This window comes from Lissotriton vulgaris, chromosome 6, assembly GCF_964263255.1.
Source record: "Lissotriton vulgaris chromosome 6, aLisVul1.2, whole genome shotgun sequence".
NCBI lineage: Eukaryota > Metazoa > Chordata > Amphibia > Caudata > Salamandridae > Lissotriton > Lissotriton vulgaris.
In genome coordinates, this window is record NC_141694.1 from 24,747,233 (window position 1) to 24,773,959 (window position 26,727).

The following is a 26,727-nucleotide window of genomic DNA, read 5'->3' on the forward strand; positions in this document are numbered from 1 at the left end:
TGAAAGGCTGAGTGGACTCGCTGGGATTTGAACCTGTGACCATGAGGTCGAACAAAGGCCCCTGCAGTAGCTGCTTTAGTCCACTGAGCCACCAGACCCAGCTCGTTACACACACCATGGAGATCTGTTTCCAGCACACACATGTTCTCTCCCATCATACATGTCCAACAGGAGCCGCTTCTCACCTGAATTCATCTGTATCTTTGAGATCCACTCTTCCATGAGGGCGCCGGTGGGGGCTCTCAAGAGAACCTCAGAGCCGTCTCGCATCCTGCAAATGTGGGGTGCAATAGGGGGGTACAAAGTGGTCAGAGAGAGTTGTAAAACAGGATATAAGAAGCAGAAAATAGATCGTTTTGGACAACAAGGGAGAGTTAGAGTGCAGGGAGGTAAGAGAGAGGAAGAAAGAGATAGGAGGTGAGATTAAGAGAGGGAGGAGAGAATCAGATACAGAGAAAGAAGGAGAGAGGGAAAGTGCCAAAGAGGTGACATGATAGAGAAGTGACGAGATGGGGGGATTAAAAAAACAAGAATGAGAAACAGATAAAGAGAATTGGAAAGAGACAGAGAATAAAATGGGGAAAGAGAAATCGGTTGAGCGAAAAAGAAGAGAACATGAAAATGAGAAACGGAGTGAGAGATCAGTAAAAAGAGACAGCGGGAGAGAGAAATAGAAAAACAGCCAAGAAGAGGATCACAAGGCAGGAAAGAAGGTGGAAGCGAGAAAGAAGAGATGATGAAAGCAAGGAGGGAAGGGTGGGATGAGAGAAAGTTTTTACGTGAGAGTTTGGACACGTCCGCTTGGTTCAGTATTTAATGAAAACCAAAGAGTTGTAAAAGTGACACTTCAATCCTATCCATGTGTCTGTAGCTCCCAAGGTCATCTGTCTCCTGGTCCTGGCAATCTAGCCAGTCACTAAATGCATTCAGGGGTGCAGTCCCTGTAAACATCACTAGAGACAAGTATACTAAAGTTCTAGATGAGAATGGTTTGCAAAACAGAAAGTGCAGTTAACATGATGGTCCTAATAAAGCCAGTTGGTAACCTTGCTCAAGCCCCCCTCCACTGCATCTCTTCCCATCTCTTCCAGGGACCACCCCTCTGCATTGCACCTCAACCCATCTCCCCCATGGACCACCCTCTTTACACTGCACCTCTTCCCATCTCCTCCAAGGAACACCCTCTTTACACTGCACCTCTTACCGTCTCCTCCACGGACGACCCTCGCTCCACTTCACCTCTTCCCATCTCCTCCACGGACCACCCTCTCTCCACTGCACCTCTTACCGTCTCCTCAACGGACGACCCTCGCTCCACTTCACCTCTTCCCATCTCCTCCACGGACCACCCTCTCTACACTGCACCTCTTCCCGTCTCATCTACGGACCACCCTCTCTCCACTGCACCTCTTACCGTCTCTTCCACGGACCACCCTCTCTCCACTGCACCTCTTACCGTCTCCTCCACGGACGACCCTCACTCCACTGCACCCCTTCCCGTCTCCTCTATGGACCACCCTCGCTCCACTGCACCTCTTCTCGTCTCCTCCACGGACGACCCTCTCTCCACTGCACCTCTTACCGTCTCCTCCACGGACGACCCTCACTCCACTGCACCTCTTCCCATCTCCTCTATGGATGACCCTCTCTCCACTGCACCTCTTACCGTCTCCTCCACGGACGACCCTCACTCCACTGCACCTCTTCCCGTCTCCTCTATGGACCACCCTCGCTCCACTGCACCTCTTCCCGTCTCCTCCACGGACGACCCTCACTCCACTGCACCTCTTCCCATCTCCTCCACGGACGACCCTCGCTCCACTGCACCTCTTCCCATCTCCTCTATGGATGACCCTCGCTCCACTGCATCTCTTCCCGTCTCCTCCACGGACCACCCTCTCTACACTGCACCTCTTCCCGTCTCCTCTACGGACCACCCTCTCTCCACTGCACCTCTTACCGTCTCTTCCACGGACCACCCTCTCTCCACTGCACCTCTTACCGTCTCCTCCACGGACGACCCTCGCTCCACTGCACCTCTTCCCGTCTCCTCTATGGATGACCCTCGCTCCACTGCACCTCTTCCCGTCTCCTCTATGGATGACCCTCGCTCCACTGCACCTCTTCCCATCTCCTCCATGGATGACCCTCGCTCCACTGCACCTCTTCCCGTCTCCTCTATGGATGACCCTCGCTCCACTGCACCTCTTCCCGTCTCCTCCACGGACGACCCTCACTCCACTGCACCTCTTCCCATCTCCTCCACGGACGACCCTCGCTCCACTGCACCTCTTCCCATATCCTCCATGGACGACCCTCACTCCACTGCACCTCTTACCGTCTCCTCCACGGACGACCCTCGCTCCACTGCACCTCTTCCCATCTCCTCTATGGATGACCCTCGCTCCACTGCACCTCTTCCCGTCTCCTCCACGGACGACCCTCACTCCACTGCACCTCTTCCCATCTCCTCCACGGACGACCCTCGCTCCACTGCACCTCTTCCCATCTCCTCTATGGATGACCCTCGCTCCACTGCACCTCTACCGTCTCCTCCACGGACGACCCTCGCTCCACTGCACCTCTTCCCATCTCCTCTATGGATGACCCTCACTTCACTGCACCTCTTACTGTCTCCTCCACGGACGACCTTCGCTCCACTGCACCTCTTCCCATCTCCTCTATGGATGACCCTCGCTCCACTGCACCTCTTCCCGTCTCCTCCACGGACGACCCTCACTCCACTGCACCTCTTCCCATCTCCTCCACGGACGACCCTCGCTCCACTGCACCTCTTCCCATCTCCTCTATGGATGACCCTCGCTCCACTGCACCTCTACCGTCTCCTCCATGGATGACCCTCGCTCCACTGCACCTCTTCCCCTCTCCTCCACGGACGACCCTCTCTCCACTGCACCTCTTCCCGTCTCCTCCACGGACCACCCTCGCTCCACTGCACCTCTTACCGTCTCCTCCACGGACGACCCTCGCTCCACTGCACCTCTTCCCATCTCCTCTATGGACCACCCCCGCTCCACTGCACCTCTTCCCGTCTCCTCCACGGACGACCCTCGCTCCACTGCACCTCTTCCCATCTCCTCCACGGATGACCCTCGCTCCACTGCATCTCTTCCCGTCTCCTCTATGGACCACCCTCGCTCCACTGCACCTCTTCCCGTCTCCTCCACGGACGACCCTCTCTCCACTGCACCTCTTACCGTCTCCTCCACGGACGACCCTCACTCCACTGCACCTCTTCCCGTCTCCTCCACGGATGACCCTCGCTCCACTGCATCTCTTCCCGTCTCCTCTATGGACCACCCTCGCTCCACTGCACCTCTTCCCGTCTCCTCCACGGACGACCCTCACTCCACTGCACCTCTTCCCATCTCCTCTATGGATGACCCTCGCTCCACTGCACCTCTTCCCGTCTCCTCCACGGACGACCCTCACTCCACTGCACCTCTTCCCATCTCCTCCACGGACGCCCTCGCTCCACTGCACCTCTTCCCATCTCCTCTATGGATGACCCTCGCTCCACTGCACCTCTTCCCGTCTCCTCCACGGATGACCCTCGCTCCACTGCACCTCTTCCCGTCTCCTCCACGGACGACCCTCGCTCCACTGCACCTCTTCCCGTCTCCTCCACGGACGACCCTCACTCCACTGTACCTCTTCCCATCTCCTCCACGGACGACCCTCGCTCCACTGCACCTCTTCCCATCTCCTCTATGGATGACCCTCGCTCCACTGCACCTCTTCCCATCTCCTCTATGGATGACCCTCGCTCCACTGCACCTCTTCCCGTCTCCTCCACGGACGACCCTCACTCCACTGCACCTCTTCCCATCTCCTCTATGGATGACCCTCGCTCCACTGCACCTCTTCCCGTCTCCTCCACGGACGACCCTCACTCCACTGCACCTCTTCCCATCTCCTCCACGGACGACCCTCGCTCCACTGCACCTCTTCCCATCTCCTCTATGGATGACCCTCGCTCCACTGCACCTCTTCCCATCTCCTCCACGGATGATCCTCGCTCCACTGCATCTCTTCCCGTCTCCTCTATGGACCACCCTCGCTCCACTGCACCTCTTCCCGTCTCCTCCACAGACGACCCTCACTCCACTGCACCTCTTCCCATCTCCTCTATGGATGACCCTCGCTCCACTGCACCTCTTACCGTCTCTTCCACGGACCACCCTCTCTCCACTGCACCTCTTACCGTCTCCTCCACGGACGACCCTCTCTCCACTGCACCTCTTCCCATCTCCTCTATGGATGACCCTCGCTCCACTGCACCTCTTCCCGTCTCCTCCACGGACGACCCTCACTCCACTGCACCTCTTCCCATCTCCTCCACGGACGACCCTCGCTCCACTGCACCTCTTCCCATCTCCTCTATGGATGACCCTCGCTCCACTGCACCTCTTCCCATCTCCTCTATGGATGACCCTCGCTCCACTGCACCTCTTCCCATCTCCTCTATGGATGACCCCTGCTCCACTGCACCTCTTCCCGTCTCCTCCACGGACGACCCTCGCTCCACTGCACCTCTTCCCATCTCCTCCACGGATGACCCTCGCTCCACTGCATCTCTTCCCGTCTCCTCTATGGACCACCCTCGCTCCACTGCACCTCTTCCCGTCTCCTCCACGGACGACCCTCGCTCCACTGCACCTCTTCCCGTCTCCTCCACGGATGACCCTCGCTCCACTGCACCTCTTCCCGTCTCCTCCAAGGACGACCCTCGCTCCACTTCACCTCTTCCCATCTCCTCCACGGACGACCCTCGCTCCACTGCACCTCTTCCCATCTCCTCTATGGATGACCCTCGCTCCACTGCACCTCTTCCCGTCTCCTCCACGGATGACCCTCGCTCCACTGCACCTCTTCCCGTCTCCTCCACGGACGACCCTCGCTCCACTGCACCTCTTCCCGTCTCCTCCACGGACGACCCTCACTCCACTGTACCTCTTCCCATCTCCTCCACGGACGACCCTCGCTCCACTGCACCTCTTCCCATCTCCTCTATGGATGACCCTCGCTCCACTGCACCTCTTCCCATCTCCTCTATGGATGACCCTCGCTCCACTGCACCTCTTCCCGTCTCCTCCACGGACGACCCTCACTCCACTGCACCTCTTCCCATCTCCTCTATGGATGACCCTCGCTCCACTGCACCTCTTCCCGTCTCCTCCACGGACGACCCTCACTCCACTGCACCTCTTCCCATCTCCTCTATGGATGACCCTCGCTCCACTGCACCTCTTCCCGTCTCCTCCACGGACGACCCTCACTCCACTGCACCTCTTCCCATCTCCTCCACGGACGACCCTCGCTCCACTGCACCTCTTCCCATCTCCTCTATGGATGACCCTCGCTCCACTGCACCTCTTCCCATCTCCTCCACGGATGACCCTCGCTCCACTGCATCTCTTCCCGTCTCCTCTATGGACCACCCTCGCTCCACTGCACCTCTTCCCGTCTCCTCCACGGACGACCCTCACTCCACTGCACCTCTTCCCATCTCCTCTATGGATGACCCTCGCTCCACTGCACCTCTTACCGTCTCTTCCACGGACCACCCTCTCTCCACTGCACCTCTTACCGTCTCCTCCACGGACGACCCTCTCTCCACTGCACCTCTTCCCATCTCCTCTATGGATGACCCTCGCTCCACTGCACCTCTTCCCATCTCCTCCACGGATGACCCTCGCTCCACTGCATCTCTTCCCGTCTCCTCTATGGACCACCCTCGCTCCACTGCACCTCTTCCCATCTCCTCCACGGACAGCCCTGGCTTCACTGCACCTCTTCGTGTGTCCTCCATGGACAGCCCTCTCTCCACTGCACCTCTTCGTGTGTCCTCCATGGACCACCCTCTAGCCATTGCTTGAAACCCTCCCATTCAGTTACATAAAACCCACACCATTCCCTAAACTGGGGCTCTCCGGGTCCCATATTTGACCATCTATGTAGGAAATAGCATTTTCTCTGTGTTCACTCTGAATATTTCAGCGTTTGCAGCACCCTACATGTTTGCTGGCTTTGCAACACTCCACTTGGTCGAATTAGCATATTCTTAATTGGAATATTTAATTTCTTATAAGTCCCTAGGATGTGGTACACAGTGCACCCAGGGCCTGGAAGATAAATGCCACTAGTGGTCTGCGGCCTCAACTGCCCCTCCCACTACAGTGGCTGTGCAAATAAGGCTTCAGGCCTACCACTGCAGCCTGACTGTAGCAGTATAAAGAATTGTAATTCGAGGTGTCAAATTAAACCATTTTGACAAGTAAAAATCAAACTTTTACATTTTAATAAGTCTCCCCTATATAAGCCTTGTAGCCAACAAGGCAGGGTGCATGATATTTTAAAGTAAGGCATGTAGAAATGTAATGTTAATAAGTTCTTCCAGTGACTAGCGCACAAAGGCTGTTTTCAATGCGGCAGGCCTAGATGTCCAATTTAGAAAACCAGAGTGCAGATTAAAATCCTAAAACTGTATCTTGTGAATGGGAGCAGCAAGAAAAATAATGAAACAAATATTTTTAATAGTTATTTAAAAAAAAATTTAAGGGTGAAACCGGATTTTCAATAAATATTAAGTAAAAGTAACTTTTCAAAATCTACGTTTTCCATGCCTGAAGCTCCTGGAGACTAATTTACATTGGCTCTCAAGTTGTTAGCATTAATCAGCCTTGAATAGGTATAAAATGCCTCTTAGGAGCAGACAACAGGCTGATCTGAACGAAGAGATATGACTCCTCTGACCGCCACCGAGTATGCAGAGTAGGGGCTGTGGGCTTCCTTTTTCACACTCAAGTGTCAATACTACTTAAATGTCAAATCCTGCTTGACAGGCCTGCAGGGTTCACATATAATACTTGGGGCACACTTGAAAGGTGACACAACAGGATGTCAAGACAATTCATGTGGATCCCCTGTCTGGTTGCTAAAGGACTCTGCTTACATCGTACCAGACATCTGCCACTGGGTTTATTATGGGTACAATACCTGCTCTAAACTGTATTTTAGTGTTAGATGTGGGGTGTGTACTAGGATTACCATAGTGTACTCCCCACGCACACCCACAGCCATCAGAGCACAAGTTTAGGGTGGCTGAAGACTTTTGTCATCTTGAAAATGCCCTGATGTATTGAATGTTGATTCAGATTTCAGTAAGCGAAACAGAAACTACTGAAAAAGTTGTTAGGGTTGGCTCCTGTAACTTTTACTCGATTGGTTAGCGAGGGGCCAAGAGTCATCACACCCACTAGCTAATGGCAGACATAAATGTGGTATCTCGAAGCATCTACGTCAGAACACTTCTGGACAAGCGGAAGATCAGAAGAGGACTGGGCCTGCGGTCTGTGACCTGTGAGGAGCTCTGAAGTACTGGCCCTGCCCCCTCTTCCACCCAGGACAAAGAAGTGAACTCTAGGGGTCAGTTGGTTGCCCTCCTGTGTGGCTGCAAGAGGCCTTTTATGGAAGTACCCAGCTAACCAGTGGCAACTGGACCAAGACTGTACCCTGCTTTTAGCCTTTGACTAACACCCTGTGAGTCTCTAAGTGCCTCCCCTGAGGGCCTGGGGTAGTCTTCACAAGTGTACTCCTGTGGAGGATTGGGACTTAGTGGACTCAAATCAAAAGTCACAATCTTTGACTGGGACAAACCTGGTTGGTGTATCCGAACCACGCTCCATCGCAATCTGCCTCATAGTGTGCCTAGGTTCTAGTGTACCATGGCCATTGACTATTATTTGTGCTTTTTGCTTTTTGGCACTATTTTTCCTTAAAACTTTAAAAATTCATATCTCAGGTTACCCTTATTGAATTGTTGTCAATTTGGTTTCATTTTGTTTATTACATTTTACTCTGTTTTTAATACATTTTGTGATTTTTTTTGTTTTGCCTTTTGACTTTATCAATGTTTTGTCTGCTTTGTGCTATAGCTGCTGGGGAGTTGATCTCCGATTAATCTAGTGACTTTGAGGGTTCGCCCAGACAAGGGTTGTGATTATTCCTTGGGGTGGGTTGTCTCCACCCCAACTAAAACTAGTGCAATTTCTTACCATCTGTCTCTGTGCGCAGACCCCTTCCTCTCCAGTGTATGTCAACATCCTTTTGTTGCATAGACACGACCCCTTCTGCTCAGTACACTTGGCCTCTCATAGGGCACTGCATGAACCCCTCCAAAAAAAGTCTGGGCCCCTCACCTGCTCCCACCTGGAACCCTACATATAAACCTGGAGCCTTCCTTATCATAGACCACCCTCCACTCCAGGACTAGACCCCTCCCCTCCAGCATGCACCCTCACCCTGTGAGGTAAGAAAAAGACTCACTGTAGCCGGAAGCAGTTGTTCTTCTTGGTGTACTCCATGTCCAGGGAGCAGAGCGCCCCCGCCAGGTTCAGTGGTACAGCACCAGTGGAGCTCTGTGGGGGAGAAGGAAAGGGAGGGTTGCACCACTGCCAATGACCCGTGGGGTACTCTCTACAATGACCGCTCTCTGTTGATGGAGGGTGTGTCTGCACTTGTGCCTTCCTAAAGGAGAGTGGATACATGTGCATTGCCAAAGTAGGGCAGTGGATGTACATGCATTCCGAAAGTAGGGGGGGTGGATACACGTGCATTCCGAAAGTAGGGGGGTGGATACACGTGCATTCCTAAAACAGAGGGGTGGATACACGTGCATTCCTAAAAGAGAGGGGTGGACAAATGTGCATTCCTAAAAGAGAGGGGTGGATACATGTGCATTCCTAAAAGAGAGGGGTGGATACATGTGCATTCCTAAAAGAGAGGGGTGGGTACATGTGCATTCCTAAAAGAGAGGGGTGGATACATGTGCCTTCCTAAAAGAGAGGGGTGGATACTCGTGCATTCCTAAAAGAGACGGGTGGATACTCATGCATTCCTAAAAGAGAGGGGTGGATACCTGTGCATTCCTAAAAGAGAGGTGTATATGCATTCCTAAAAGAGAGGGGTGGATACATGTGCATACCTAAAAGAGAGGGGTGGATACATGTGCATTCCTAAAAGAGAGGGGTGGATACATGAGCATTCCTAAAAGAGAGGGGTGGATACATAAGCATACCTAAAAGAGAGGGGTGGATGCTCGTGCATTCCTAAAAAAGAGGTGTGGATACATGTGCCTTCCTAAAAGAGAGGGGTGGATACATGTGCATACCTAAAAGAGAGGGGTGGATACATGTGCATACCCAAAAGAGAGGGGTAGATACATGTGCATTCCTAAAAGAGAGGGGTGGATACATGTGCCTTCCTAAAAGAGAGGGGTGGATACTCGTGCATTCCTAAAAGAGAGGGGTGGATACCTGTGCATCCCTAAAAGAGAGGTGTATATGCATTCCTAAAAGAGAGGGGTGGATACATGTGCATACCTAAAAGAGAGGGGTGGATACATGTGCATACCTAAAAGAGAGGGGTGGATACATGTGCATTCCTAAAAGAGAGGGGTGGATACATGTGCCTTCCTAAAAGAGAGGGGTGGATACTCGTGCATTCCTAATAGAGAGGGGTGGATACTCGTGCATTCCTAAAAGAGAGGGGTGGATACCTGTGCATTCCTAAAAGAGAGGTGTATATGCATTCCTAAAAGAGACGGGTGGATACTCATGCATTCCTAAAAGAGAGGGGTGGATACCTGTGCATTCCTAAAAGAGAGGTGTATATGCTTTCCTAAAAGAGAGGGGTGGATACATGTGCATACCTAAAAGAGAGGGGTGGATACATGTGCATTCCTAAAAGAGAGGGGTGGATACATGAGCATTCCTAAAAGAGAGGGTGGATACATAAGCATACCTAAAAGAGAGGGGTGGATACATGTGCATTCCTAAAAGAGAGGGGTGGCTACATGTGCCTTCCTAAAAGAGAGGGGTGGATACTCGTGCATTCCTAAAAAAGAGGGGTGGATACATGTGCCTTCCTAAAAGAGAGGGATGGATACATGTGCATACCTAAAAGAGAGAGGTGGATACATGAGCATACCTAAAAGAGAGAGGTGGATACATGTGCATACCTAAAATAGAGGGGTGGATACATGTGCATTCCTAAAAGAGAGGGGTGGATACATGTGCCTTCCTAAAAGAGAGGGGTGGATACTCGTGCATTCCTAAAAGAGAGGGGTGGATATTCGTGCATTACTAAAGGAGAGGGGTGGATACCTGTGCATTCCTAAAAGAGAGGTGTATATGCATTCCTAAAAGAGAGGGGTGGATACATGTGCATACCTAAAAGAGAGGGGTGGATACATGTGCATTCCTAAAAGAGAGGGGTGGATACATGTGCCTTCCTAAAAGAGAGGGGTGGATACTCGTGCATTCCTAATAGAGAGGGGTGGATACTCGTGCATTCCTAAAAATGAGGGGTGGATACCTGTGCATTCCTAAAAGAGAGGTGTATATGCATTTCTAAAAGAGAGGGGTGGATACATGTGCATACCTAAAAGAGAGGGGTGGATACATGTGCATTCCTAAAAGAGAGGGGTAAATGCATTCCTAAAAGAGAGGGGTGGATACATGTGCATTCCTAAAAGAGAGGGGTGGATACATGTGCATTCCTAAAAGAGAGGGGTGGATACATGTGCATTCCTAAAAGAGAGGGGTGGATACATGAGCATTCCTAAAAGAGAGGGGTGGACACACGTGCATTCCTAAAGGGCAGGCATGGGTACACTTCTATGTTCCCAAGAAGAGGGGTGGATACACATGCATTCCTAAGTGGGAAGGGTGGCTGCACGTGCATTCCTAAAGGTTAGGCTCATTCATCTCGCTTCACATATACATTTCTAAAAGAGAGGCAGAACTACAGGTGCATTCCTACAGGAGGGGCGTTGCTACAGGTGCATTCATGAGTGAGGGGTGTGGCTACAGGTGCATGGTTGCTTGAGGGGCGTGGCTACAGGTGCATTTATGAGTGAGTGGTGTGGCTACAGGTGCATTCATGAGTGAGGGGTGTGGCTACAAGTGCATTACTACATGAGGGGCTTGGATACCGGTGCATACATGCTTGAGGGGCGTGGCCACAGGTGCATTCCTGGCTGAGGGGCGTGGCAACATGTGCACTCATTAAGGAGAAGCGTGGCTATGAATACACTTCTACTCTCAGACCTAGCTCCCATACTACCTGCATGGGTCAGCATGTGCCCTTTTCTTCACTGTGATGATGGACCTTGGCACCCCTGCACCAAGCTTTTGCCCTTTTTCCCCCTATGAAGGTAGGTCCTTCAGGCCCCTGGTGCCTTCACTGACTTCAAGGGGCCCCAAACTCCATTGTACCAGCCTCCTTCTCTTGTAGATTGTATCTGTTCTAAACCCCAAGTCTGCTAGAGCCCACCTCTACTAGAGTCAATCTGCAATATTGTCCAAGTCTATTACAGATCACTTCGGCAAGAGACCCCACCGCCCATAGACACATATCTCTACTAGGCCATACCTCCACTAGACCACACCACCACTAAGCTACACCTCTACTAGGCCACACCTCCACTAGGCCACACCACTATTAAGCTACAACTCTACTAGGCCACACCTCCACTAGGCCACACCTCCACTAAGCTACACCTCTAGGCCACACCTCCACTAGGCCACACCACTATTAAGCTACAACTCTACTAGGCCACACCTCCACTAGGCCACACCTCCACTAGGCCATACCTCCACTAGGCCATATCCCTCCTAAGCCATATCTCCAGTAGGCCATACCTCCACTAGACCACACCATCACTAAGCTACACCTCTACTAGGCCACACCTCCACTAGACCACACCACCACTAAGCTACACCTCTAGGCCACACCTCCACAAGGCCACACCACTATTAAGCTACAACTCTACTAGGCCACACCTCCACTAGGCCACACCTCCACTAGGCCATACCTCCACTAGGCCATATCCCTCCTAAGCCATATCTCCAGTAGGCCATACCTCCACTAGACCACACCATCACTAAGCTACACCTCTACTAGGCCACACCTCCACTAGACCACACCACCAATAGGCTACACCTCTAGGCCACACCTCCACTAGGCCACACCACTATTAAGCTACAACTCTACTAGGCCACACCTCCACTAGGCCACACCTCCACTAGTTAGTATCAAGAGAGAGGAGTCTTGGGCTATTACTGCTATTATCGGAGCAGAAGGTCCATACACGACATGCCCAATTAACACAGAATACAAAGATTGTCGCGATGTTCCTAAAGACAGGGGAAGGTGTCTGTACAGTCTGTAGTGCAAGTGGATTAGAACAGGGTAGCCTGGTGGTCACCCTGGGAATCCATTTTGTTGGATTTATTGGCCTCACACACCCTTTCAGGTGTCATGCTTCATCATTTGGGCCTGCTCCTCGTTGGGTCGGCGGTGCAATACCCAACGGGCAACACCTCATAGAGGGGCTCTTTGGCGGAGATCTTTTTCCAACTGCCGTATAGATGAAGTGCGGGTATGGGGCCAGGATTCAGGGTAGACGTAGTAGAGTGAGATAAAATAAAGCTAGTGGTACCGGAGACACTTTATTCAGGAGGGCCACTGCTTTAGTTAAAACCAATTTCCTAGAGGAGAGTAGTGGAAAGTGATGTTTCCTGCTCTCTTCTGGAGTGTGTTAGAGTCCGGTCGACATGTTTCTCGCTACTCTAAAATTTATTGAGCGATTCTTCAGGACCAAGGGGACTAATTCAGCAAGTATCTAAGTGAGAATGTAACTGTCTACACTATTATCACTAGATGTGGTGTATGTAGGCTCAAATGGCTACCATCCTAGTGGGTGAAAAAGGGAGGGGAAACTATATTACCCTTCTTCAGGTTGCGATTGTTAATACCTGTTGGGAACAAAGAGAAGGGATAAAGAAACATATCGCGAAAAAATTGTAACACATTGCTTTACAGACTGTGATACCTGTGTATAACGCATGCTGTGATTCATGCGTGGTGCAGCATAGTTACACACATGTGACAAGTACTCTCAACAGTGGCAATTCAGTGGGAGTGACGTGTAGAAGATAAAGATAAAACCAAAATCTTGTGTTTTAAAAAGAAAATACCAATTTGGTATTTAATGCACGCAGTTATTCATGACTCACCTAAAGTTAAAAACAATCAGACAACAACAGTGTCCAGCGGGTAAAGCTTCAGGAGATCTTCCACCACCATGCTATATATAGGGGGAAAGATCTCAGTTGTATTTGGCACAGATCATAGTATCCTAGTGATGTTATCAATCTAAGGACAATGGAATACATGAATATACGAAGACTCATTTCGCAGTAGTACTCAAGGAATGTGTGTAGCTGCCAGGCATGTTCAACATAAGCAATACTATTCAGCAATGAGAGCGTTTTCAGGGGTGGTGTTGTGGCTCAGACAAGTGCGATAAGTGGTAGGTTACTCCATTGGGTAAGGTAGTTATACAGTTTTGTAGATTGAGTATTTCTTATCATGGTTAAAATAATGCTCTGTCTGTTGTGATTTTTAACCCAGGGGCATTGTCTTTGTGTGTGTCTAAATGAAACTGCCCCAAAGATATATGTAATTTTGTTAAATATAATAATAATGATGTCCGGCATATGACCATTGGTGGACATTTGAGAATTCTGTGTTTAATTAAGGGTTCAGCCTGGTCCCGCTTAGGTGCTCATGATCCGGTTCAAAAATCAAATTGCAAAACCTGGAATCCGTTATACTAAACAGGTGAGATTCGGGTTTGTAATCGTACTCGGGTTCTTCTGAAAAAAGGAACAGACAAGCGTCCGCCCGTTTAGATTTACACTGTGGAACTAGGCGGCTGTTTGCGGTAAAACTATACTGCTCCGGTTCCTTTTTAAACAAACAAGCGCCCGTGTGAGTTATACACGCGAGCGCGCTGTTGTGTTTGTTATCGGTCGGGTTTCACCGCGTGTGTATACACGCCAGTAATCTCTCTTACTTGGCTATATTTTTTTATGTCAACCAAGCGTACGCCCGTGTACATTATACACGCGGGCGCGCTGTTGTGGAACGGAATGTTGTATTACCAGTCGGGTTTGGCCGCGTGTGTGTGCACGATGTTAATCTCTTTGGCATTTTTTCAGTATATCATTTTAAGCTAGAGGGACAGCCGGCACGTTCTCATAACGTTAATCTGTATAGATAACGCGGCGTGAGACTGAAGTCACTGCCAGGCATTACTGTTTATAAACATTAAAGAAGGGGGCGCGCATTTCGTGACACTTACTTGATGACTGCCTGAGCTTCGTGTCAAGCACCTACCCATCGCCGCTGGAACCGGGTGGAGGCAGTGGGAGGGGTTGGATTTGTTTATAAGGGAAGTTAACGTGGGTCCCATTGGTTAACAGTAATGGCAGACATCTTGTAGTGGTAGATGGTTGCTATATGTTTCTACCCAGAAACAGCTACGTGCTTGTACGATTAGGTATCTGTGTGTGTATTAAAAGGGAACCTACAATGTTGGGTAACTAGCCTCACATTAATATAATTGATTAAATAATCACTTATTACAGCTGGGTTTATTATCGCACTGCATTAAGGGGGGGGTTCATCGTTTTTTTCTCTACCCCGTGTTGGACTGTGGATCAGACAGCAAGCATAAAGTTATCTTACTGGGTTTTGCAGTAAGTGTTAAATACTGTATTAAAGAATAACATCAATGAAATACCAGCCATTTATAATGGTTCTAAACCATTCTTATCTTAGATCTCACAATGGAGTGGATATCTTTAGGATATATGGGGGAATGTATACTTGGGGTAGTCTAGTACCAAGATTATTATCTCAATTCTTGAGGAAGCAGTATATGGTTGAATCATTATAGTATTGGTAGTGTATGCACTAAAATGGTCATTTCAAAGGCTAGCCCAGGGTATGTCTTCGTTCAGGCCCTTGCTGTTGGAGGACAATCTGTGAATCCAACGTTGTTCCTTGTAGAACAGTCCTTCCTTAGATGTCTGGGGACTGGCTTCGAGGACAAGCCATTGGAGAGAGTCAGCTGTAAGTTGCATTTCTAGGAAATGCTTGCACATTTTGGTGTTGTTCTTTTTGCACCTGAAATTGCTTCGGTGTTCGGATATCCTGGTCTTTACATTGCGTGTTGTCATGCCTATATAATATAGGTTGCACGGACATATGATGAGGTAAATACAGTTAGAGCTATTGCAGTTTGTATGGCCTCTCATTTCCCACTTGAAGGTGTCAGATAAGGTGATAGATTTGTATTTTTTGGTGAGAGGGCACGCCGTGCAGTTCCCACATGGGTAGTGTCCGATGACTGGTGGCAGACCCCATAATGTAGCTTGCCGGTTGGGTTTATTTTTTGTCTTTGGTCTGGTATGGATCAGGATATCTTTCATGTTCCTTGACATTTTAAAGGCAAACCTTTGTTGGTCTATCTTGAGGGTGCCAGTATTTAGGATGGACCAGTGGCGTTTCACAATTTTCTTTACTTTGTTGGATATGGGTGTGAAAGTCGTCACACAAGTCATGGGTTGGGCAGTTGCAAGGTCTCGCTCTCTGGGTTCAATCAAACTCTCCCTATTGTTGTTCTGAGCTCTTTTCAAGCTTCTTTTTATGTCTCTGGTCGGATATCCTCTTTCCCTCAGGTTCCTCGAAAGAATAGCAGATTCAGTTCTGTAATTGGCCATGGTGCTACAATTGCGCCGTATCCTGAGGAATTGCCCATACGGTAAGTTGGATCGTAGGGCTTTAGGATGGTGGCTGTGGTAGTGGAGCAGGCTATTGCGGTCAGTGCTTTTTTTGAATAAGGTAGTATTCAGGGAACCACTTTCCAAACATATCGTGAGATCAAGAAACGCTATGTGATTATTTGAAACAGTCATGGTAAACGACAGATATGGATTAAGAGCATTCATCCATGCAAAAAACTCTTTGTACGAGTCTTCGCTGCCAGACCAGAAGATCAAAATATCGTCTATATAGCGTTTATATAGCTTTATGTTCTCATGGAAGGGGTTAGTTAGAGGGGCTCTGTTGGTTTCTTCAAAATGTGCCATATACAGACATGCTACACTGGGGGCTACAGTACTCCCCATGCAAGTTCCTTGTACTTGATGGTAGTAGGTACCCTTAAATTCGAAGTAGTTCTCGGTTAGGACCTTTTCTGCACATTCCATAATGAAGGTGATGGACGTAGCAGACGTCCACTCAATCTTTTCCAAAGCAGTGGCTATAACACCTAGGGAGGCCCTCTGTGGGATGTTGGTGTAGAGGGCCTCAACATCTAGGGTTAACAGGTAATCGATAGAACTGGTCTCATTGTAATCCTGTAGAAGGCGTAGTAGATCTGTGGTATCCTGAATGTAGGAAGGTATTTGTTTTACAAGGGGCTGTAAGAAGTGGTCGCAGAATTTGGAAAGTGGTTCCAGTACTGAGTCTATCCCGGAAACAATAGGGCGACCCGGAACTGGAGTGACCCCTTTGTGTATCTTTGGCAACGTGTAGAAATATGGAACTTTCGGGTTCTTTTTAACAAGGAATTCAGCCTCCTTCTTACTAAGCCAGCCCTGACATTCTGCTGACTCCACCATACTCACAATTGATAATGCGAGTCGTTCTGTAGGGTTTTGGTTAATGGCCTTGTAGTAAATACTACTTAGTAAGAAGGAGGCTGAATTCCTTGTTAAAAAGAACCCGAAAGTTCCATATTTCTACACGTTGCCAAAGATACACAAAGGGGTCACTCCAGTTCCGGGTCGCCCTATTGTTTCCGGGATAGACTCAGTACTGGAACCACTTTCCAAATTCTGCGACCACTTCTTACAGCCCCTTGTAAAACAAATACCTTCCTACATTCAGGATACCACAGATCTACTACGCCTTCTACAGGATTACAATGAGACCAGTTCTATCGATTACCTGTTAACCCTAGATGTTGAGGCCCTCTACACCAACATGTTATGTTATGTTATGTTAAATGTATTTTTGAGCGCACAGCTGCCCCAGCGAAGGGGCGTCCTGGCGCTATATCAGAAAAAAGAACATAACAAGCAAGCAAAGTAGGAAGCTAATAGGGCAGTGGGAAAAGATAAGTTTTCATAGCTTTCCTAAAAGCAAAAAGGTTTTCTAGGGAGCGAATATGGACTGGAAGTGCATTCCACAGTTTGGCGGCTAGCACCATAAACGATCGACCACCCAATCTGCATTTACGAAATCGGGGAACAGATGCCAGACTTTGGCCAGCAGAGCGCAGGCTACGCGAAGGAGTGTAAAGAGTCAGAAGATGCTGAAGGATGGCAGGAGTATCAGATTTCAAAATTTTAAAAGCAAAGCATAGTGCTTTAAATTCGATGCGTCTGATGACTGGCAACCAATGTAATTTAGCAATTGTGCTGCGGGCTGAACAGAACCGTGGGAGGCCTACCAGGGCCCTAGCTGCCGCATTCTGGACCCATTGAAATCGCAGGACTTCTGCCTGGTTAGCGCCCAGAAGCAGTGCGCTAGCGTAGTCGAGTCTAGATAGTACACTCGCTTGAACCACCATCTGGCGAGTGGGGGCATCAAAAAATTTGAGGATAGGCCTCAACCCACGTAATATGCCGAAGCACATAGATGCCACCTTCTTGGTGTGACATGAGAAGGTAAGTTTGGAGTCCAGCCAAACGCCAAGGTTCTTTAATTCAAACACCGGTTTTGGGGGGGATCCCAACTCCCCAGGCCACCAATTTGCACCCCACAGATCTGGCTGTTTACCCAGTACCATCACCTCGGTTTTGAGGGCGTTGAGCTGTAAGCAGTTGGCCGTTAGCCAACTGGCAACTGCCCTCAAACCATCCGCAAAGTTGGATGCCAGTTGGTCGGAATCTCCATTAAGGGCCACCGCCAACTGGGTATCATCGGCGTAAGATACCATTGTGAGACCCCATCTCTTCGCAACCTCCGCTAATGGTTGAACATAAAGGTTGAAGAGAGTGGGGCTCAACGCCGACCCCTGCGGGACTCCTTGGGTGATGGCACAGGATTTAGATCTGAATGGTGGTACAACCACCTGAAAGGAGCGTTCCGATAGGAACGACTGAAACCAGTCTAACGCACTGCCTGAAATACCAGCCTCCCTAAGCCTTTGGACAAGAATGGGATGGGATACAGTGTCAAAGGCGGCACTAAGGTCCAAAAGGACCAGTGCCGCCGTTTGACCGGCATCTAGTACAGAGCGGAGATGTTCAACCATATATAGGAGTGCCGTCTCTGTACTGTGTCCAGGTCTAAAGCCATTCTGTGTGGGATCCAATAGTTGAGCTGAAGTCAGATGTTTCGATAAAAGATTATTCACATGGGCCTCTGTGATCTTTGCCACCCATGGAAGGAGAGAGATTGGTCGATAGCTCTCCGGCTTCGATGGATCCAGTCCTGTTTTTTTTATAATAGGCATAACACAGGCGGCTTTCCAGGCAGGCGGAACTGAACCGATAGTTAGGGATTGCTCCACAAGATGACGAATGGGAGGAAGGCAGAGGGGCGCTGAGTCCACAAACTGGGCTGGTCATAAAGGGTCATCTGGCGAGCCAGATTTAACCTTGGTCACCAAGAGGTTAAACTCTGATTCTGATGGTATGGGAAGAGTTGCCAAACCTAGACAAGTACGAGGTGTTATGATTGTACTATCCAGGTCAACTTTGGGAAAAGAGCGATAGATAGCGCTGACTTTTTCCACAAAGAAACTGGCCAGACCCTCACAGTGAGCAAGGGAACAGATCTCGTTATTAGGGAGTCTGTTCACTGTGAACTCCTTCAGGACTTTAAAAACCAGCTTGGAAGGGTTGGAGCTTGCCTGAAATTCCCGTGCATAATAATCAGCTCGGGCCCGGCAGACGGCTCTATGGTACACCTTGACCTTCGCCAGGTAGAAAACTTTTAGGTCTTTCTCATATCTCTTCCTCCAAGCTCTTTCGGCTTGGCGACAGGTAGCTTTTAATCTCCTGAGGTCCTCCGAGTACCAAGGGTTAGACTGGGAGGAACGGTTCCTGCTCCAGGTAGCTGGTATCAGTAGGTCAAGCACTCGAACAATCCAGGCGCAAAAGGTGTGATACCCAGTTTCAACGTCATCCGAATAAACAAAGGGTGTAATGGTCAGAACACGATGGAAATCCTCCAGTTTGAGCTTTTTCCAGGGGCGCCTGAAAGTGGTTTTATCAGGCTTCCCGGTAGGGCGAACTGCCGTAGTAATAAAAAGCTCAATGAGGTGATGATCACTCCATCCCATAGGTTATGGGGAGGAGACCTCAGTCAGTTGAAGGTTAGTGAAGACCGGATCTAAAATATGACCACCCTCATGAGTCGGATGACGGACCAATTGGGTCAACTGTACAGCTTCAAGATCGTCGAGTAGACCACTAACCACTGGTACTTCCAAGGCGTCAAAATGGATGTTTAGATCGCCGATAATGGTGAGATTGGAGGTGAGCAGAGAGAGAGAACTTACAAGCTCAGGAAGAGCTTTCCTAAAAGCACAATCACTCCCAGGAGGGCGGTATATTAACAGACCTGAAAAGGTTTGGTTCGGGCTAGTGCTGATGGAAAATTGAGCACATTCAGCGCCCACCAGGTCCATAGGCTTCCATGTACAGGTGAAACAGGTTTTAAAAGCCATGGCGATGCCTCCGCCTCTCCCTTTACGATTCAGGGTGTAAATAGCATAGCCTGGGGGGAGGGCCAGATTGATAATGGCCGAGTCCTCATCTCCTAGCCAGGTCTCCGTCATGAAGAAGATATCAGGGCCTTCTAGAGAGATAGCTTCGTAAATATCTCGATGGTGCTTAGACAGGGACCTGACATTATGGTGCCACAGTTTAATGGCACTGAGGGGAGGAGGTACCTTATTCCGATGTAGCATAGTCTGACTAGGGGCCCTCAGCGGAGCCAATAAATCCCAACGGCCACAAGGACAAGTGTGGGGACCACACAGAGGATGTAGACCCACATGTGAGCAGGGGGGCAAAGTATGTCTGATCAGATGTAACGAATCAGAAGAGTACTGATAGATCATTGTTACGAAAATGAATAGAGTCTTACCACAATCCACGCGTCCTGGCGCGGACGGGCGCAGACGGGCAGGACTCTGGCTTGACTCCGGCGAGAGTCAGGCGCTATCGCTGCGCGTCACCGCTGCGTGGCCCGTGTGAGCATAAAATACCGGCTCACCTGGAGTCCTGGCAAGCGCTAGAGCGCTCGAGCAGATGGCACAGTTCACTAAACACCACCCCCAAGATGGCGGCCAAGCGCCACGCGAAGGAGCACAAGGGCTTCCAGCAAGGACAGCAGACTCCGCAAAATGCGGTGAGGGCACAATTTATAGTGCAAGAATGTGGGCGTTATTATTAAAATATTCAAACCAAAAAAACGATTTACAGCATATAAATAAAAAACGCTATCTAAAATAGGAATTGTAAGCGCTCCACGCTTAACTAGCTAGCAGCACATAGCGCAAGCATGCACCTTTCTTCAAGAACGAGCAAACACAGTGCTCGTCTTAAATACCGGCTCACCTGGAGTCCTGGCAAGCGCTAGAGCGCTCGAGCAGATGGCACAGTTCACTAAACACCACCCCCAAGATGGCGGCCAAGCGCCACGCGAAGGAGCACAAGGGCTTCCAGCAAGGACAGCAGACTCCGCAAAATGCGGTGAGGGCACAATTTATAGTGCAAGAATGTGGGCGTTATTATTAAAATATTCAAACCAAAAAACGATTTACAGCATATAAATAAAAAACGCTATCTAAAATAGGAATTGTAAGCGCTCCACGCTTAACTAGCTAGCAGCACATAGCGCAAGCATGCACCTTTCTTCAAGAACGAGCAAACACAGTGCTCGTCTTAAATACCGGCTCACCTGGAGTCCTGGCAAGCGCTAGAGCGCTCGAGCAGATGGCACAGTTCACTAAACACCACCCCCAAGATGGCGGCCAAGCGCCACGCGAAGGAGCACAAGGGCTTCCAGCAAGGACAGCCCACAGAGGGCCTCCCTAGGTGTTATCGCCACTGCTTTGGAAAAGATTGAGTGGACGTCTGCTACGCCCATCAGCTTCATTATGGAATGTGCAGAAAAGGTCCTAACCGAGAACTACTTCGAATTTAAGGGTACCTACTACCATCAAGTACAAGGAACTTGCATGGGGAGTACTGTAGCCCCCAGTGTAGCATGTCTGTATATGGCACATTTTGAAGAAACCAACAGAGCCCCTCTAACTAACCCCTTCCATGAGAACATAAAGCTATATAAACGCTATATAGACGATATTTTGATCTTCTGGTCTGGCAGCGAAGACTCGTACAAAGAGTTTTTTGCATGGATGAATGCTCTTAATCCATATCTGTCGTTTACCATGACTGTTTCAAATAATCACATAGCGTTTCTTGATCTCACGATATGTTTGGAAAGTGGTTCCCTGAATACTACCTTATTCAAAAAAAGCACTGACCGCAATAGCCTGCTCCACTACCACAGCCACCATCCTAAAGCCCTACGATCCAACTTACCGTATGGGCAATTCCTCAGGATACGGCGCAATTGTAGCACCATGGCCAATTACAGAACTGAATCTGCTATTCTTTCGAGGAACCTGAGGGAAAGAGGATATCCGACCAGAGACATAAAAAGAAGCTTGAAAAGAGCTCAGAACAACAATAGGGAGAGTTTGATTGAACCCAGAGAGCGAGACCTTGCAACTGCCCAACCCATGACTTGTGTGACGACTTTCACACCCATATCCAACAAAGTAAAGAAAATTGTGAAACGCCACTGGTCCATCCTAAATACTGGCACCCTCAAGATAGACCAACAAAGGTTTGCCTTTAAAAGGTCAAGGAACATGAAAGATATCCTGATCCATACCAGACCAAAGACAAAAAATAAACCCAACCGGCAAGCTACATTATGGGGTCTGCCACCAGTCATCGGACACTACCCATGTGGGAACTGCACGGCGTGCCCTCTCACCAAAAAATACAAATCTATCACCTTATCTGACACCTTCAAGTGGGAAATGAGAGGCCATACAAACTGCAATAGCTCTAACTGTATTTACCTCATCATATGTCCGTGCAACCTATATTATATAGGCATGACAACACGCAATGTAAAGACCAGGATATCCGAACACCGAAGCAATTTCAGGTGCAAAAAGAACAACACCAAAATGTGCAAGCATTTCCTAGAAATGCAACTTACAGCTGACTCTCTCCAATGGCTTGTCCTCGAAGCCAGTCCCCAGACATCTAAGGAAGGACTGTTCTACAAGGAACAACGTTGGATTCACAGATTGTCCTCCAACAGCAAGGGCCTGAACGAAGACATACCCTGGGCTAGCCTTTGAAATGACCATTTTAGTGCATACACTACCAATACTATAATGATTCAACCATATACTGCTTCCTCAAGAATTGAGATAATAATCTTGGTACTAGACTACCCCAAGTATACATTCCCCCATATATCCTAAAGATATCCACTCCATTGTGAGATCTAAGATAAGAATGGTTTAGAACCATTATAAATGGCTGGTATTTCATTGATGTTATTCTTTAATACAGTATTTAACACTTACTGCAAAACCCAGTAAGATAACTTTATGCTTGCTGTCTGATCCACAGTCCAACACGGGGTAGAGAAAAAAACGATGAACCCCCCCCTTAATGCAGTGCGATAATAAACCCAGCTGTAATAAGTGATTATTTAATCAATTATATTAATGTGAGGCTAGTTACCCAACATTGTAGGTTCCCTTTTAATACACACACAGATACCTAATCGTACAAGCACGTAGCTGTTTCTGGGTAGAAACATATAGCAACCATCTACCACTACAAGATGTCTGCCATTACTGTTAACCAATGGGACCCACGTTAACTTCCCTTATAAACAAATCCAACCCCTCCCACTGCCTCCACCCGGTTCCAGCGGCGATGGGTAGGTGCTTGACACGAAGCTCAGGCAGTCATCAAGTAAGTGTCACGAAATGCGCTCCCCCTTCTTTAATGTTTATAAACAGTAATGCCTGGCAGTGACTTCAGTCTCACGCCGCGTTATCTATACAGATTAACGTTATGAGAACGTGCCGGCTGTCCCTCTAGCTTAAAATGATATACTGAAAAAATGCCAAAGAGATTAACATCGTGCACACACACGCGGCCAAACCCGACTGGTAATACAACATTCCGTTCCACAACAGCGCGCCCGCGTGTATAATGTACACGGGCGTACGCTTGGTTGACATAAAAAAATATAGCCAAGTAAGAGAGATTACTGGCGTGTATACACACGCGGTGAAACCCGACCGATAACAAACACAACAGCGCGCTCGCGTGTATAACTCACACGGGCGCTTGTTTGTTTAAAAAGGAACCGGAGCAGTATAGTTTTACCGCAAACAGCCGCCTAGTTCCACAGTGTAAATCTAAACGGGCGGACGCTTGTCTGTTCCTTTTTTCAGAAGAACCCGAGTAGGATTACAATCCCGAATCTCACCTGTTTAGTATAACGGATTCCAGGTTTTGCAATTTGATTTTTGAACCGGATCATGAGCACCTAAGCGGGACCAGGCTGAACCCTTAATTAAACACAGAATTCTCAAATGTCCACCAATGGTCATATGCCGGACATCATTATTATTATATTTAACAAAATTACATATATCTTTGGGGCAGTTTCATTTAGACACACACAAAGACAATGCCCCTGGGTTAAAAATCACAACAGACAGAGCATTATTTTAACCATGATAAGAAATACTCAATCTACAAAACTGTATAACTACCTTACCCAATGGAGTAACCTACCACTTATCGCACTTGTCTGAGCCACAACACCACCCCTGAAAACGCTCTCATTGCTGAATAGTATTGCTTATGTTGAACATGCCTGGCAGCTACACACATTCCTTGAGTACTACTGCGAAATGAGTCTTCGTATATTCATGTATTCCATTGTCCTTAGATTGATAACATCACTAGGATACTATGATCTGTGCCAAATACAACTGAGATCTTTCCCCCTATATATAGCATGGTGGTGGAAGATCTCCTGAAGCTTTACCCGCTGGACACTGTTGTTGTCTGATTGTTTTTAACTTTAGGTGAGTCATGAATAACTGCGTGCTTTAAATACCAAATTGGTATTTTCTTTTTAAAACACAAGATTTTGGTTTTATCTTTATCTTCTACACGTCACTCCCACTGAATTGCCACTGTTGAGAGTACTTGTCACATGTGTGTAACTATGCTGCACCACGCATGAATCACAGCATGCGTTATACACAGGTATCACAGTCTGTAAAGCAATGTGTTACAATTTTTTCGCGATATGTTTCTTTATCCCTTCTCTTTGTTCCCAACAGGTATTAACAATCGCAACCTGAAGAAGGGTAATATAGTTTCCCCTCCCTTTTTCACCCACTAGGATGGTAGCCATTTGAGCCTACATACACCACATCTAGTGATAATAGTGTAGACAGTTACATTCTCACTTAGATACTTGCTGAATTAGTCCCCTTGGTCCTGAAGAATCGCTCAATAAATTTTAGAGTAGCGAGAAACATGTCGACCGGACTCTAACACACTCCAGAAGAGAGCAGGAAACATCACTTTCCACTACTCTCCTCTAGGAAATTGGTTTTAACTAAAGCAGTGGCCCTCCTGAATAAAGTGTCTCCGGTACCACTAGCTTTATTTTATCTCACTCTACTACGTCTACCCTGAATCCTGGCCCCATACCCGCACTTCATCTATACGGCAGTTGGAAAAAGATCTCCGCCAAAGAGCCCCTCTATGAGGTGTTGCCCGTTGGGTATTGCACCGCCGACCCAACGAGGAGCAGGCCCAAATGATGAAGCATGACACCTGAAAGGGTGTGTGAGGGCATTAAATCCAACAAAATGGATTCCCAGGGTGACCACCAGGCTACCCTGTTCTAATCCACTTGCACTACAGACTGTACAGACACCTTCCCCTGTCTTTAGGAATATCGCGACAATCTTTGTATTCCACACCTCCACTAGGCCATATTCCTCCTAAGCCATATCTCCAGTAGGCCATACCTCAACTAGTCACATCTCAAGTAGGCCATACCACCACTAGGCCACACCTCCACTAGGCCACACCACCACTAGGCCATCCCTCCAGTAGATCGTATCCCTCCTAGGCCATACCTCCACTAGGCCATGTCTCCATCCGGACATACCTTCACTAAGCCATACCTCTGCCTGGCTATACCTCCACTAGGTAACATCTTCCACAAGACCAGGTTTGCATTAGAATCACATCTCATGTAATTTCTGCAGATGTAAGAACCTTTTGACCACATTCTTCGAGTCATCATGTTGCGTAACACAGAGATTAATATCTACAGCTCATGATATATTCTGGTAGCCACCGATAGGTACCTTAAGTGGGTCTTTGCGGTCCTGATAGAAGCAGAGCGTCTGTCTCACCAGCACGGCGTGGCACTTCGTCCAAGCGCGACAGGTTGCCTACCACGTCAAAAAGAAAAGAGCGATACAGTTAGAGTGTGTTCAAGTGCTTCTTTTAGTTGTGATTATCTTTCATTCAAGAAAAGATAAGATGATCACACAGCCAGAGAAGGGCATTTATGAAGAAACCCATGTACCACACACCAGGAGTGCATTTGGGATTGTTAGAAATTAACACTATAGGAAGAAAATAATATTTTGCTCGCCACCTCACTGGCCGATGTCCTTTCTAGCTCAGCCTTTCGCTACTGCACCCATTATAGGCACAGCCCCTCACAATCAGGTGAGGGCAAAATTTAAATCACTCCGCTGAAATTTGAGAAATTGCCAAATGTTATGCTGCTTATTGGTATTCAATGTGCTCTGTATATGTTCAATAGTAAGGCTTGGAGACAGATTTCACAATCATATAAATGTTGACATATGTCAAAACAAGTATTTTACAAGCATGATAGGAAGAAGTAGAAGAAACAGTATTCATGGAAACAACATGAATAAAAAGTTGATTACATGATTAAAAACTCATTCCATAACATAAAACAGAAACCAGCCAGCTTGCAACCAAAAGATTTAAAAGTCCTATTATGCTGCATCAGCACAGTAGCATTGACGTTTCGGTCCATCAAGGCACTACATGCGTGGACCTTCATCAGGACAGCAACACACTGGATAGGTGACCTTTCATTAAAACTAGAGTTAATATTGATGATTGGATCAATGCAAAATCAAAGGATCCGAGAGGAGGGAGCTGCCAGATCTGCTCAGAAAATCTCCACTTATGAACCCCGGAGAGCACTCAGTAGGTCCTTTCACAAGTTGACCAGCAGCGCTCCTCTTGACTGTTACCTCTTCACTGCGTGGAATGTTATTTCACTACATTTGTGACCCTAGTAAGAACCGAGCTGAATGTAAACCCCAGTGTTAGTGGATCTGTGCTTCCTTTCTGGTCATGGTCATGTAAACAACTTGCAAAACAAACCCTGGTGTCCATCGCAAACAACGGTTACAAGGCGCTTCTTGGCGCCAGAGGTACTTGGAGCACTTACCTTCCTTCCCCCGGGCTGTAAGACGTGCTTCTTCTCCAGGGTCCCTTCCATCAGCTGGAAGTCCTTCCTGGTTGGGCTCTGGAAGACACAGGTCAGTAGTAAGTACGGTTTCTTGCACGCCCATCTTCAGTCGCTGAACTTACTCCATACCTCTCCTTCGCCGGTCTCCCTCAACCCCACTCCCTACCAGAA

The 26,727-nt window shown here is 48.4% G+C and overlaps 1 protein-coding gene across 2 annotated transcripts in view; it reads right to left on the reverse strand.

Moving 5' to 3' along the window:
* The window catches only part of LOC147706727 (uncharacterized), a 235,996-nt gene that overhangs the window by 16,757 nt on the left and 192,512 nt on the right, over positions 1-26,727 (reverse strand). For both annotated transcript variants that reach the window (XM_086925870.1, XM_086925869.1), the window contains 4 exons: positions 26,536-26,613; positions 25,403-25,489; positions 8,350-8,441; positions 186-271 (listed from right to left, as the gene is read on the reverse strand). In XM_086925870.1, coding sequence (XP_086781996.1) covers positions 186-271; positions 8,350-8,441; positions 25,403-25,489; positions 26,536-26,613 — 343 coding nt within the window. The remainder of the gene's footprint in view (positions 1-185; positions 272-8,349; positions 8,442-25,402; positions 25,490-26,535; positions 26,614-26,727) is intronic.